At 54.0% G+C, this 14,789-nt stretch overlaps 5 protein-coding genes across 5 annotated transcripts; 4 read left to right on the top strand and 1 right to left on the bottom strand.

Moving 5' to 3' along the window:
• Positions 1 to 1,201: 1,201 nt before the first annotated feature.
• LTHEOB_1312 (Heterokaryon incompatibility protein) lies at positions 1,202 to 3,454 on the top strand (the record flags this gene model as incomplete). The annotated part of the gene is made up of 4 exons (XM_035510000.1): positions 1,202 to 1,490; positions 1,557 to 1,821; positions 1,879 to 2,256; positions 2,308 to 3,454. The coding sequence occupies 4 exons, from the start codon at positions 1,202 to 1,204 to the stop codon at positions 3,452 to 3,454; spliced, it is 2,079 nt and encodes a 692-aa protein (XP_035367659.1).
• A 947-nt stretch (positions 3,455 to 4,401) lies between these two features.
• LTHEOB_1311 (Gpi anchored protein) lies at positions 4,402 to 5,943 on the top strand (the record flags this gene model as incomplete). Its single annotated transcript, XM_035509999.1, has 2 exons — positions 4,402 to 5,083; positions 5,132 to 5,943. The coding sequence occupies 2 exons, from the start codon at positions 4,402 to 4,404 to the stop codon at positions 5,941 to 5,943; spliced, it is 1,494 nt and encodes a 497-aa protein (XP_035367658.1).
• Positions 5,944 to 6,596: 653 nt separating this feature from the next.
• LTHEOB_1310 (Mitochondrial substrate/solute carrier) lies at positions 6,597 to 8,070 on the top strand (the record flags this gene model as incomplete). The annotated part of the gene is made up of 8 exons (XM_035509998.1): positions 6,597 to 6,755; positions 6,808 to 6,842; positions 6,897 to 6,976; positions 7,037 to 7,255; positions 7,320 to 7,502; positions 7,568 to 7,713; positions 7,771 to 7,882; positions 7,943 to 8,070. The coding sequence occupies 8 exons, from the start codon at positions 6,597 to 6,599 to the stop codon at positions 8,068 to 8,070; spliced, it is 1,062 nt and encodes a 353-aa protein (XP_035367657.1).
• A 3,889-nt stretch (positions 8,071 to 11,959) lies between these two features.
• On the top strand, positions 11,960 to 12,184 carry LTHEOB_1309 (uncharacterized protein; the record flags this gene model as incomplete). The annotated part of the gene is made up of 1 exon (XM_035509996.1): positions 11,960 to 12,184. One exon carries the CDS (start codon positions 11,960 to 11,962, stop codon positions 12,182 to 12,184), a length of 225 nt encoding a protein of 74 aa, XP_035367656.1.
• Positions 12,185 to 12,872: 688 nt separating this feature from the next.
• Positions 12,873 to 14,716, bottom strand: LTHEOB_1308 (Acyl-coenzyme a thioesterase 9; the record flags this gene model as incomplete). The annotated part of the gene is made up of 6 exons (XM_035509995.1): positions 12,873 to 13,453; positions 13,756 to 13,937; positions 13,987 to 14,283; positions 14,331 to 14,395; positions 14,450 to 14,648; positions 14,700 to 14,716. The coding sequence occupies 6 exons, from the start codon at positions 14,714 to 14,716 to the stop codon at positions 12,873 to 12,875; spliced, it is 1,341 nt and encodes a 446-aa protein (XP_035367655.1).
• Between the last annotated feature and the right edge of the window lie 73 nt (positions 14,717 to 14,789).

The following is a 14,789-nucleotide window of genomic DNA, read 5'->3' as shown; positions in this document are numbered from 1 at the left end:
AAGACGTCAAGTATGCATAGCAGAGAGGCTGTTGGCATGCCACAAGGTAAACAAAGAAAATGATGAATGCCTCACCGGTCCATGACAATAAATCACCACTTATACCAGAAACAACACCTCTAATACAGGGTTAGCTATATGCGCTCATAAACATTGCAGATAAACCCACCAAAGGCATCATGAGGTCCTGAACGCGAGCTAATTGAGGTGACTTGAGTCGGCAGTGGTAGAATGTATCGACATGCTACCAACTCTCTCGCACGTTGTGCAGATTGAAGCCATGCTGAAGTTAAGCGGACGATGAACTGATCAATGAAGAGCTGCGAGGACACTTTTGCTACTGGCTGATTCCACAGATTCAAAGTGATACCTGGGAATCGCGGCTGAGGGTTATTGCAAGCATCGGACGCCGCTGCTACCGAGACCGGTCCCTAAAGCCCGTGTAGGGTGCGATCTGCATTCGAATTCTCAACATACCGATACAGCCCAAGATAACGCCATCATGGGCTACGTTACCATGTGCACCGACTTGAAAGCAGGAGCATACATGCGCGGCTACTCGCAACCTCCGATGCCTGGAAGCCGAGACAGACAACAAGTGGTACGATCACCTTACGGCCCCCAGTGCAGTGCCGAAGCGCTTGTCGAACGCGTGAGCAGTGCTTACGCGCGGCACCGGCAGCTCTCCCGGCACATCACCCATAAAGGCCTCAAATAGAAAGGGAACTCATACGGATTGCGTCACTGGGGGCCTGGCAAGGGAGTTCTGAATCGATATCGCCAACTTGTACGGTCCAGACTCTCAAAGGCTGGTGGGGAAATCGAAACGCCTATCCCCTTTGCGCAAACCCCAACGGGTTCCCCAGTTGCTTTTCTCCTGTGCGTCGAATGAGCGGTTGGTCTCTATTTTATTTTTATTTCACCGGCCAGGAGCCATCCAATCGGCTGACAGTGGTAAACGCGGGCTCGTGTCGATCAGCCGCCGCAACTGTGCCGCCCGTTGAGCCCCCACCACGATCTCCACGCTGCGCGGCGCTTAGGGCTCTGCGCTCCAAGAACCATCATGAATATAAGTTTGCGCAATGATATTGAACAGATCCTCCGCTACACAACTCTCGTCTTCTGCTTTACTCATCCATTTCATTCTTTAGCTGCGAAATATTTTACTGTCTAAACCATGCTCTGCGACACTTGCTCCCGCATGCTACGTCATCAAGCAGGCCTGCGAGAGAATCGCAGAGTCGAGCTGCGCTTTGATCACCACCAACGGACCAAGGCTCTCTGGCAGGCCGCGGAGAACGGTTGCTCGGTGTGCTCCGCACTGGCGAGGCAATTAAAGCGCGATCGCTTTGCGCTAGAAGAAGACCAACCCATCGATCTGCAGGCGGCCCTGGCCTCGATATGTGGACGAGAATGGAAGCGCGGATACTACTCTTTGGATTTTCTGCTGGATGGGAGGTGGATGCGGACCTTTGCTCTGAGACCGCGAAGTGAGTTTTTGGCTAAATTGTGGCCTGTGAGAGTATTGTATGCACAAGTGCTAATCTATGTCATAGCGCGGCGGTGGGGCCTCAGGAAAAAAGGACAGCATTCAGCGCACATGCGATCCAAAGAGGTCTTCAAGCTTACGCAAAACTGGGTCTCAAGATGCAAATGCGCCAACTTGAAGCAAGAATGGTACCCGGACCGACTTCTCGACCTGGAAGAAGTCAAGTGCGCTATCGGATCTGGCGATGAAGCCACCTCTAAAACTAGGATCCGTCTTCTAGAGAACTCAGCGGACTGGAAAGTTGAAGAGACAGAAAAAGCTAAAGATAACCGGTATGTGACGTTGAGCCACTGTTGGGGCGATGAGATGCCTCTCCGGCTTCTCAGTAGCAACCGCAAGGAGATGATGGTTCGTGGAATCGCGTTGGAAGATTTACCACCAACTTTCCGTGATGCCGTCGTATTCGCGAGCCGTCTAGAAGGTGTTCGGTACATCTGGATCGACGCATTGTGCATCATACAGGAAAATGAAGAGGATGACGATGGCCTTCACGCCGAGGACTGGAAGACGCAATCCGCACTCATGGATAAGGTGTACCACGAGTCGTACCTGAATATCTCTGCCACGTCCGCGTCAAACCCCGCTGGGGGCTTGTTTCGATCCAGGAATCCGGACTTGTTGCAGGAAGATGAAGTCAAGTTGAACGTACAAGGTTTGCTTGAACTTGACGAAGATGAGGACGAGGAAAGAGAGGGGTCTCTGAAAAAGTGCGTAAGAGCCGGTGTGGGGACAGTCTTCAGATGTTTGCAACAGGTCAGACGGAAGAAGCATGTGAAGAAATGCTCCGTTGTCGATGTCTCTTTGTGGGATGATCTGGTCGAAGATGCCCCTCTCAACAAAAGGGCTTGGGCCTATCAGGAAAGGCTTTTGGCTCCAAGGGTCGTCCATTTCTGCAGCGACCAGGTTGCATGGGAATGTTCCGAGCGTTGTTGCACTGAACGCTATCCTGGAGGCGTTCCTAGGCTTCAGCTAAAATCCGGGGTCATCGTGAGCGAGGACAGACTGAAGGACGTAGATCCTGAAAGAGAAGGGGAGATGTTCCAAAGTACCAGTGCGGACGGATTCGAAGACCCGGAGAAATACCTGCCTAAGCTTCACGCGTACGAACTTTGGAAGAGAGTAGTTGAACTCTATTCGCAAAAGGAACTTTCCAAGAAGGGCGACAAGCTGATTGCACTTGCCGGCATTGCGAAATTCTTTTTCGATACGAAGCTTGGCCTAGGGCGACCAGTCGCGCAACAAGGACAGCACTCGTACGTTGCTGGGATGTGGCGAGAACACTTGGAAAGCCAGCTCTTATGGCGTGTCGAGCCGTATTTTGAGGATGGCTGGACACACAACAGTGCTCGACGCCACCCCTTACGAGCGCCCTCTTTCTCATGGGCCGCACTGGATGTGCCGCACGGTATTGCATATGGCGAGTACAAGGATCATGATCTGCTCTTCCAGGTCGAAGATGTTCACATGGAGTATGAGGACAACAAGAACAAGTTTGGTCTCCTCAAGGGTGCCAGGTGTCGGCTCTTGCTTAGTGCCCGTGCCATCCAGATTCAACTGCGGGAGATAGAGCCGAAGTTTATTACGCCGTACGGATGGTGGGTCAACAGCAGCAATGAACCGCCGCTCCGAGACATGTACACCGACATATACCTGGACAGCCCTGCGAGCGATAGCAATATTTTTGAGCCTGGCTCGAGGATCTATTGCATGCCTGCTGCAACGGACGATGGAACGATGGCCCAGCCTCTGCCTGACTTCATTTGCCTTCTGCTGCAGCTTACGGGAGAAGATGAGGGTCATCGGACTTTCAAGAGAATTGGGCTGGCAAGGCTTTCAAATTACGAAGGAATGAAATTTCAACAGGAGATTGTAGGCGTACAGCCTGAGGAGATGTATTTGTATTGAAAATTGGATTCTCATAATCTTCCGGACAAGGTGCATGTGAAGCTCAGCCTACAATTGACCATGAGTCGATAATCTCGCCAGTGCTCTTTACGACCAATAGAGGGGGCATGGAATAATAAAGTTGTTTTCTATTACTTATGTGTGTAAGAACTTTCAAATATCCTGTTTGATTTACGCTTCTCTTTACGCATTTTCTTGCAGTGGTGGCCAGTTTCGGTTCTTCAAAGCATGATGTCGTAGTTTCCAAAGTCATGGTTGAAATATTGGAGATACTCCAGTGGTTGGAACGGGGGACGTCCAGATAGCATATCATGAGATAGCAGTGGCGATTGATGCACGAGAGTCTCGTATTAATGTACTGTGCTGTTGTTCTTGCTGATACAAGTCGTGGTCATGGGTGATTGGACCTTCAGCGTATACGGTGTCGGAACCAGTGTTGGATGAAACATGTCTCTGGATCAAAATGGATGCGTTGAGTGATTGTTGTAGGTTGGAGGAAAGACAGGGTATAAAACGTGTCGAGCCAGGGCCCGTGCTCGGGCGGGCCGAGTTGCGGGGAGAGGGCTCTGCACACTGCTCATCCCTCCGCACATCATCTGGCCAAGCCTGACTGCAACTCGCGGTGCCTGAACGATCGAGGCATCTGGCAGTTGCATGCATGGCGCCAGACCAGTAAGCGGGGGCCACTGCTCGCCGTAAAGCGAGGCGACCAGCCTCAGCAGCGCCCAACCTCGCCATTAAAATCAGGAAATGGCCGATGCGCTGTCACCAGCCATCCGGCTGCTGACATCACCCGCAGCTATTCTTCAGAAGCTCTCGCCGCTTCCGCTCCGTTGCATACCCGTCCCAACCTTGCCTTTCCTGTACCATATTCTTACCCTTACCGCTGGTTCTCTTTGCATCGCTTATCGCGACCTGCATACCTGGCTCCAACCTCCTCCTCCCCCATGCCGAGCTCTCTTTTCTCCCTCCCGTCGTCGCTGCTCTTGCTCTCTCTTTCCAATTACCTTGCTGCCGCGGAACCTTGGCCCTACAATCTACCGAAGCACGAGAAATACTGGCCCGAGCACGAGGAGTTTGTCAAACGGGATGCACACATACGAGAACGCGTGGCACGACAGCCTCCCGCGGGAGTGCAGAAGATGAGCCATGACCCCGGCGAGAAGTTCTATCTCGACTACTGGCAGTTTGAGGAGCTCAATGGTGGAGTGGACCAAACGGCAGGGAATTTCAGACGAAGGGCTCAAGCGTTGGATGCCGACACCGACGAGCAGTACTCCAATTCTTCGCTGGCGGAGAATTTACTTCCACCACTCCTTCTACATTCCGACTCTGAGCGGAGCCTACTCAGGTTTTTCCAGCGTAATCTGTTCGAAAAGCGGGACTATCAGTGTCCGACCGGAACAAGCAGCTGCGCGAGCATCAGCCGGCCCAACAGTTGCTGTCCTACCGACGAAACCTGCGTTATTGTCGAGGATACTGGTCTGGGAGATGTGGGATGCTGTCCAGCGGGAAGCAGTTGCTCGGGCTCAGTATCGCAATGCAACAGCGGCGCTGGCTATACCAGTTGCCCAGAAAGTGACAACGGCGGCTGCTGTATCCCCGGGTACAGCTGCCAGGATGTAGGCTGTAAGTTCGCGCCTTGACAGTTCCTATCGCACCGCTGACCAGATGTAGGCATAATCAGTAATACCGTCACCATGACCACGACCCTCTCCCCAGCCACGTCCACTATCAGTAGCACACGAACGACATCCACTTCCCGCGCAAACCCAACAACCACCACAAGCAGCGAAGAGACGACGACAACAACAACAACAGAAGAGTCGACAGCCTCGACGAGCACCGAGGACAGCACCACCACCAGCAGAGCAAGCACTAGCACGACCCCGCAGGGCACGCTTACTTGCAGCACAGGCTTCAGGTCTTGCCCTGCGAGCTTGGGTGGAGGATGCTGTCCCACCGACAGAGCATGTGGATCTGCAGAATGCCCGGCATCCTCGACTTCTAGCAGTGCTACCGGCGCTCTGCCTCCGGTCCGTCCAACCGGCACTGGCGACAGCGTCACATCTGAGCCATCGTCAACGTCTTACGACGGCTGCCCCACCGGGTTCTATGCCTGCTCTGCCTACTATCAGGGAGGCTGCTGCCGTGTCGGTCGCGACTGCCAGAAGACGTCCTGCCCCGCTGTTTCGACGACGGGCTTGGTGAGCAACGGCATTACAATCGTTGCACAAACGGGAGCTTCGTTTGCCACTGAGAGCGGCTCTTGCGCTACTGGTTGGTCGAGCTGCGCCGCCAGCTTGGGTGGTGGATGCTGCCCCAGCGGATACGGCTGCGGAAGCAGCTGCACGTACACGGCGACCGGCACGGCGTCGGCGAGTGCGGTGCAAAAGGTGGCTCCTAGCGCGGCCCCAGATGTGCAGGTCTGGGGGTGGCTGCTCGCGTTTGTGGCGTGGGGCAGCGGCGTCGCGATGCTGGCCCTGTGAGAACGATTTACGAGTGGAATGAGCATATAGACAATAATATAATTTGCGTGCGTGAAGCAATTGCTGGATGGCGGCGCGAAGCTCAACCTGGCGTCGCACAGCGGCAGGGATGTCAGGCTGAGATCTGGTGATGGGCGGGTGCTGCGCGGTTTAAGGGGCGCGAGGGCAGAGCGGCGGGAAGAGGTCAATCGCATCGTGTAGCGTTGAGATATAGCCATCGGCATGCTGGGACGATGGAACGAGGGTGAGCTGATCGCCTGGAGCTCACATGCTGCTGGTATCCACACACGATGAAGAGAAGCGCAGATCAGCGTTAGCCGACCCTCGCGCCCCCCACATCATCGCCCATGCTTAAACAACGTCAACCACGCATCTGCTCAGGTCACATCTGACTCCGCACCGCCAACCACGCGCCGGCCTGCCCCTCGTGCTTCCCTCCTGTCACTTCGCCACCCCGACCCCGCAACACTCCCGCGCGAGCTCAACCACGCCCAGCACCGACACACGCCCAATTCACCCAAGTCGTGCACCCCGGCACCGCCCGTCCTCCCCACCCACTGGCACACGTCTTGATGGATCACGAGTGGCTGCTGGCCTTATCGCGATTGCCTTGAAGACCTGCAACAGGTCTTCAAAAGCTAGCGATAGCCAGCATGCCTTCCACACCCCAGGACGACCGCAGCGCACCCATAGCCACTCCGCGCACGGTCTCGCAGGCCCTGCTCGCCAGTCATGAATACCGCCGCTGGTGCAAGCGCTACCGCACCGAGATTGCCGCAAGCACCAGCAGTCTGCTTTCCACCGTCACGGCTGTGAGTAGCGGCTTCGCACTGCCCGCCGCAGCCATCGCTGACCCAACCCCAGTATCCTCTCGACTCTGTGAAGACGCGCATGCAAACGTAACCTTCCACCTTGCCCTGATGCCCTGCAACCGGCCGCTGACGGCCGCACAGGTATAGCAACAGGTTCACTGGTGTCGTCGACTGCGTCCAGCAAACCTATAGGACCGAGGGCACCAAGGGCTTCTGGCGCGGTAAGTCTGGCGGCCCCCTTCTGCCATTGGCCCTGAAACTCGCTGACCGTTGAGCTGTAGGCGTACTGTCCCCGCTGGCGAGCATCACTCTGGTCCGCACCGTCTCGTTCTCCGTCTACCAACGCGCTAAGTACACGTACGACACATGGATGACCCACGCAACGGGAAACTCTCCTCTGGAGATCGCGAACACGAGGGGGGCGCGGCCCAATCTCAATACCATGTCGTGTTTCTTCACGGCAGGAGCTACAGCGGGCGCAGTCATAACCTTCATTGCTTGTACGCAGCCCTTGTTGAACTGATACTATTGTGGGAATGGCAATGATAACCGGCAGATTTCTAGGCCCCTTCGAATTGACCAAGATGAGCGCTCAGATCTCCGTTCTCGCTCAATCTAAGGAGAGTGGCGCAAAGCCCAATCCTATCGTCCAGAGTTACGCCGAGCTTGGCACCTTTCGTACCGCGCAGATGGTCGTCAAGCACAGGGGTCTTGGAGGCCTTTACGCCGGAGTCCATTATCATTTGCGTAAGTAGGACATGTGGCGGTCTGAGCAGTTTTAATATGGTAGTGTGGTGCTGACGGCGCTATAGTCCGCGACACCATCGGTACCGGCATCTACTTCATGACCTACGAGAGCTCCAAGCAGCTGCTCGCCAACGCTCGTGGAAACTCTCCAACCTCTCCCCTCGCCGTCGTTGTCGCTGGAGGCCTTTGCGGTCTCGTCAGCTGGGCTTGCGTACGTCTAGGATACCCACGTCCATCGAAGAGCTTCTGATCTAACAGTCGTGTGCAGATTTACCCCATTGACACGGCGAAGAGTATCTACCAGCGCAACTGCTTCACTCAGCATAAGGATCGCACCCAGAAGCAAAAGATCCAGTTCTTTAATCCCCGCATGTACAAGGGTAAGTCATCCATGAATTATACCGAGGTAGAATACCTCTTGTGCTGACAGTTGTTTCCAGGCCTCGGAGTTTCCATGAGCCGTTCCTGCGTCGTCAATGCCATCTTCTTTTCGGCATTCGAGCTCATCAAGAAGCGCATCAACCGCTTGGACTACGATGAGGAGCTTCTCCGCGCCCACGGAAAGTAGACCGAGACCGACTTTACGTATCGGCATATTATTCAAGGGAGAGGCGACCTTGCACGAGATTTGGGTTCGCACACAGCAGTTAAGAGAGGCTCTTTCTGAGGGGCTTCCTGGAATTTCCTCCTCATTTTCCAGAGGGAGAGGAAGATAATGGGCAGATTCACCAGGCACAAATGATTTTGCGGGGGATTCCTGTTCTCTTCTTTTTCTTTACTCAATTTTCGGGATGGTTAAGCGATGTGGACTGGGGGTTTTCTTCTTCTCATTTTATTGAACGGTTTTATTAGGCGTGGTTATCAAAGGGAGACTGCGGGAAACGGGAATCGTTTCAAAAGGAAAGTTTCCGTGTATGTACATTTGAAGCGGGTCCTTTCTCCACCTTTTAACCAGGGGGGGAAAGGAGCGTTTTTACGGCAGGGAAGAGTAGTATGCACATTGAACAAGCGGAGGCAGTCCAATGGGGTTCATGGGAAATGCAGAGGGTACTCATGCAAAACTTTGGGGTTGTGATGTGTTTGAAAGATCTTTTTTTCGATTGGACAGTGAAGACAGGGTGCAATGACTTTTCGCATTCTTCTATGCTTGATTTGAACAAAGAGCGGGGCGTGGGTGATCTTTTGCCATTCTTCATTGACAGCCTCCCCCTGTCATGCAATGCGAAGTGATACTGCGCGACGGTCCGGGCCGCTGTGCCATCACATACATATGTACATGCTGCTGCTGCGACGGTGGGGTGCGGCGGCCAGGTGATGGCGGGGTCGTGCGGGCGTGTGGTAGAAGCGCTGCTTCTCTTGCTTTTGGTGCTACTTCTGAAAGAGTATGTGTCACCACAACGATTCCAGAGATTTGCTTTGCAAGTTTGAGATTACTGTGAGAATATGAAAAATATAGTGTGATCGCTCCTAGCCGTGAAGGCGATAACTTGAAAATCAAGCAGCGCGCAAACAAGCAAACCTCCAGAAGCACCCAGCAAGCAATTGCCAGGCCTGTGGATGACCAATATTTCAATCTGAGCTTACATTCAAGTCAAGTCGAGATATCTGGGAAGCGCGAAATCCGCGAAATCGGTACTGTGAAGAAGCAATTCGCTTTTCAAGTCTCTGTATCCCCCTCCCCGGTGACGGAGGAGAGTGAGGAATGGGGTCTGAGAGATAGCGGCTAACGGGAGAGAAATAGAGATCTTAGGCAATTTTGATCATTGCAAATACGTATTTAAAGCAGCCCTCTCTCGTCTTTTTCTAAAAAAAAAAAATCTCTCCTAGATTTTGGAGGGGCTTGCTGTATCAGCAGCGACGGCATACCAATTGCCTTGAACCTGGTGATGGTCGGAGAATAATGACGTGGGGGAACGAAATTGCCAAATTTGGCAGTGTGTCATGCAGGTAGTAGTGTGAAAAAGTGAGTCATCCCTGCGATAAGCATTTGATAGTTATCGGGCTCGGCGTAGCTTGTCTTCGTGGGGGAATATGCTACTGTTGCGGTTTCTCAATATTAGCACGAACCATGGTTCGGCTCGGAGAGGCGTGGAAACGAGGACAAAAAAAGAAAGGAAGGGAGAAAAGCAGAAGAATAGTGCTATCCACATTTCCATGGTACCCTAGGCAATGAATCGTGAGTCTATACTATGGATTTAGTATCAGCGCCGTTGATGGCTCACCGCTTGGGCTCGACCCGGCGATAATTCCTGAATATTTTGCTGGGAACGGATATCTCGGCCGCAGCTCGCGCAACGGTGAAAACCACGTGCACTCACTCTACCTTCTGGCACGGGAATGAGAGCGAAATTACTCCTGTGAAGCATTGGCGGGATCTGGCCAGGCTGAGCCGTCTGCTCATTCTGCTATTTGCAGCAAAGGGTGCAGTGGCGGTGAAGATGCATGCTGCGGGACGGGTCACATAATATAAGCATTGCGCTGAGTAGTAGTACAGCTATCATGCAAGCGCCGCAAAACAGCCGTTCATGTTTCGTGCGCATTATTGTCGGGGGAAGGGAAGGAGCAAGCGTTCTTGGCTGGGGCCATCATGGTGCCCCGAAATTGTGACTCCGCTTCGGAGACTCGGGAGATCTGTTCGTGAGAGGTTTTTGTCAACGGCCGAGCCAAGACACGGGCCGATGTCGGACCATCGTAGGACCAGACGAGTGCAGTCAGATGAGCGCGGGATGGAACGGACGAGCTCGGAGAAGGCGAGACCAAGAGAAAAAAAAAAGTTGCGCACCAAAACCCGTGAGATGGGGTGATTGGTGTTTTGTGCGTCGTGCCTCACACGCCCACCTTGGCGCCGATACACACAGTTGAATCAATTGATAAAAGCAAAAGGCGTCGGTTGACCGGTCGCGTCGAAAGCAGCGCCCCCAAAGCTACTTGGGATGGACATGACTAGCCTATCAAGATGCACCCCGCAACCTGCAGAAATGGGAAGGGAGATGGGACACGGATGTCGGTGTGCATTGGGAAGCGCACGGATGCGGTCTCGTCCCGCCACCGTTTCCACCTCCCCACACCCAGCACCACCACCTTTCATCAGCGAGCACGCAATCAGTCAGAGATTGACAGACACGGCCTCGCCACGCGGCCAGACGAAGCCCAAGTCAGCCGGAACATTTTTGGGATCGATGTGCAGAGACTGAGCGTGCTGCATGAGAGAGCAATGCACGCGCCAGCGCCCTGCATGCACCAACCTGGCGGCTTGCCGGTGCCGCGATGTGGTGAATTGTTCGCGAATGCAGGGGGACAGAGACGGAGAGCCGTTGATTTGCTGCCTCGGAAGGGTTGGGGTTTGTTAATCTGCTGGGGTCGGCCCTAGGAAAAATCTGTCCTAACGGCGAAGGGAAACATTTCGCTGCACTCGCGCTTCTCCCCGCGAGCAGCGCCCTCGTGCCGCGCGCTTAGACGGTAGCTGAGGATGGACCGGTGTACTGTGCTTATTTGCCATGTGTCTCGTGGCAACGCTTGCGCATTTTTCCTCTCATGAGGCTGAGGGCTGATGGCGCAAATCAGCTGGGGCTTTTAGTAAGCTTTTCAGCGGACGTCTCAGATGTTAGTCTCGGACGAAAGAGCAGGTGTGGGTAAGATAAGGGTCCAGGGCGTGCACGCGAAGAGAGCCCCAGTCAGACCCTGTCCACGTTGCTCTCGCCCTCCCCACCGAGAGTGATTTGCAGCTGAAGCGACCGGCTATCCACACTTGCCAATCGCCGAGCGTTGTTATCTCTTCTGCCGCTAATGGCGGATCGTCGGCGGCCTAGGACAGACGCCAGGCGGACAGAGCCATCAATCCGCCTGCAGCCTCCGCTCGGGCCCCCTGACCAACCGACCAACCGGGGCCACCGCCGCTGCTGACCACTACCCTTTCGCACCGCCCCGGCCTGTTGGACCCTGCATGAAGCATGGGTCGCAGCTCCAGCACTGTTCCTTCACCCCCCGGCTGGGCGGAGTCACGCCGCCTGGTGAGCATTCCGAAGCGCACCGGACGGCGGCGGCGGCGGCGGCGCTGCTCTGCTCTCTTTACCTCCGACGCGTCTGACAATGCATATATAAATACGACTCTTGTCCCCTCTCGGCGTCCGCGTGAGCTCTAGAAGTCATTCCCCAATCGCACAAAGAAACGCCCCCTCAGCTTGCAAAGGGAAGGCCACTGTGGGTCCAGAACGCACACCGGTATACGCCCGACGCATATAATACGACCTGCTGCGTCTTGTCCATACACCAACCCTCTTTTCCACCGGTCAATCTTTAGATCGTCGCTCGACGCTTCTTCGTCCGAAGAGTGAGTTCTGCCCCCTGCGTGCATGCACCAACGACATTTGACTAACAACAACTGCAGTTCGCTCTCTCTTGCTATTATAAAAGTCAATCGCTTTCGCGCACAACACTCACTTTAAACAACCGCAACCATGTGCTCCTATACCTATAGCTGGTACTACTGCAACCACGACTACTACATCTGGGCCAACAGCATCGAAATCTGCCCCAACCGCCTGCTCAGCGGCTACTCCTACGACGCCTGGAGCATCGACATGTGCAAGAACATGACCGTCAAGTGCGGCGGCTTCTCCAACTACTACTGCTCCGACTGCTCCGAGGACGTCGCCCTCGAGTACGAGCTGGACGAGATGTAAACTTTTCTGTTATCCAACGAAACGAGAAACGAGCAACAAAACACTATCCGAGACAGACAAAGACTTAGACAAGACACAACGACCCCGGAAAACGGCCAGAAGAAAGAAACCGACAATTGACCGATCAAGGGGAGCAGCGGCCGCCTATCTCCCCTATCGGCGTGAACCGGAGACGACCCGTCCCCTCCGCCTCCGCCACTCGCTCCCTTTGTTTGGATGGACCCTGAATATTTCTTGGCAGCGGCGAATCCCGGCTCATTTTTAAACCCAACTACCTTTTTGTTCCCATTCGGAGCCTACGCCTGCGGGGTTCTTCCCTTTGATTCAAGCATTTTGGCGGTCTCCTACGCATTACAATTCGCGCGGCTTTTAGCCACATCCGCATCGATTTTTTCTTCTCTGCGTGGCTCCATTAGCATGTGCGCACTTGGCGTTTCGCATTTGGCTGGGTTTCGATTTGATTGGCAAGACCATTATCCCCCAGTTGAAAGACTTGTCCATTTTCAGCTTCGCTTTTTTTTTTTTTTTCTTGGAGACGTTTGCATTTGCTACAATACTTCAGATATCCACAGACCGATGTTTTAGAACGCTTGGAATTGAATGCGAGACAAGATATTATCGAAACACGTTGCATGTGGGACGAAAAGTGACAGATCTACAAAGTTTTTCGTGTAAAGCTACCTCACATCTATTCTGTTACTCTTTCCGTCTCTCCAGGATCGACGTGTTCACCATTTACAGGCCCGGTATCGGCGAAGCTGGCTTCCACCTGCTTCACGCGACGACGCGCGTCGATGTACATCATAAACTCCGTATACGTCTCGGGCATGACCTTGATGTCCTTGTCCACGGTGAAAGTGTAGTTGAACTGGCCGGTGGGTTTCGCCACGCCGTGCTCCACGTCCCGCACCTTCGAGTCGACCCTGACTTGGATTCGCGTGTACTTGCTGTTCGCTTGTTCCTTGTCATCCGGCGCCGACACGATCGGCGGGTCGGTGTACACAACTGTCGCCGTAAGGTACAAGACGCTGCCGACCGGAACCGGGTTGAGGAACGTGCTCGGGTCCAGAGACACGAACGTCGGCCGGGCGTGCGCAAATGATGCGGCACAGCAGAAGGCGAGCTCGAACGTTTGTTTCAGAAGGAAGCCGCCGAAGATCATGAAGTGGTGGCGATTGCGGTATTGCGGTTGCATGATACTGGCTGTTTGGAGCTTGGTGTCCTTCATGAGGTACACGTTTGAGGGTCTCCGCAGCGAATCATTGGGGTCTGGCACGTTGATCAGCTATATGAAGAAGAAAAGGACAACTGGAGATGTGAAAGAGTGAAGAATGTGCTACGACGGTACCATGATGTTTGTAAACATGATGCAGCCAAGGTAAGTCGAGTTAGAGCAGAGCGGGGACTGCGCAATGCCCGACTGTCAGGAATTCTTCGACATTAATCCCTCTGGACATTGACAGCACGAGATGCACCGCTCAAAAAGGCGGTAGATCGGGGCATTGCGGGATATTGAAAGAGCGGATATTGAAACAGTCTGCATAAATCGCATGCAAATCGGAAGAGCTTACCATGGTACTGCAGCTGTTTCTGCCAAAGTGCATGAATCAAGTCACTCTCGAGATCGTTGGGGGTGTGTTTGATTAGGGACTTTGTCTTCAGCTCTTTGCGATGCTTGGAGTTTTGTTCTCCTAGAGCAAAGAGCCGTTTTTCCTCTTCTGTTTCGGGAACGATGGGGTTGACGTTGACGGGCCTGGCCCCTTGTTAGCACCAAGTTGGTTCGGGGAAGCATTGGCACTAACTTCTTGGTACCTGGGTCTAGTGAGACCATGGTGAAGCTACAATGCAACAGAACGTCTTCGTCCTTAACCTTCTCGCCCTCCTTAGGGGCCTTTGCTACCTGTAGGGTGATTTCCATGCTACTTCGACCCGTTGCATAGGTGACTCGGCCGCTATATTCGAGGTCACAAATCTCGGTGAGAGGGTTTCGGATCGTAATTCTGTCGCAAGCTGCAGTGACGGTAGTGACATCATCGCCAGTGTGCTTATAAGCAACAACGCCGGATAGGGCATCGAGGTCCATGAAGATGGTGCCAAGTCTTATGCGTGTCAGCTGCCGTGATCACATACGGCGCGGCTTTTGTACCTGATATGCCCCGACGAGTTCAAATAAGTGTCCAACAACCATGGATCTTGGGCAAGCGGAAGAATCTGGCGCTAGGTCAGTCAAGCTGTTCTCAAGCCATGGCCCGGTGGTGCACTGACAACTCGGTGATAGCTGTCAGACATTTTCTTGGGCTCAAGCTTCCGATCAGCAGGGACTTGGGATTTCCCTGATGGCTGCGACGGGTCCTCGCCCTTGCGCTGTTTTCTGCGCAATGCCTCTATCCATGGTGTTTGGACGCGCGATTCGGTTAAGGCGCGGAAGACACCATCGGTGGCTTTGTGAGAGGTGAGGCTGAATCTGCGGTATTGAGGCACTCTCGGCGAGAACCTCAGCGCCCGCAGGGCTGACCGTGATACTGCAGACATGCTAGGCGATGGTGTTGTGTTGGAGCAGGGGAGGCTGACGGCACGATGACAGAGTGGTCGGCCCGCGCGCTCA

Source organism: Lasiodiplodia theobromae, assembly GCF_012971845.1.
Source record: "Lasiodiplodia theobromae strain AM2As chromosome Unknown scaffold_3, whole genome shotgun sequence".
Taxonomy (NCBI): domain Eukaryota; kingdom Fungi; phylum Ascomycota; class Dothideomycetes; order Botryosphaeriales; family Botryosphaeriaceae; genus Lasiodiplodia; species Lasiodiplodia theobromae.
Note: the sequence above shows the minus strand (reverse complement) of the source record. Positions and strands in the feature narration are given on the sequence as shown.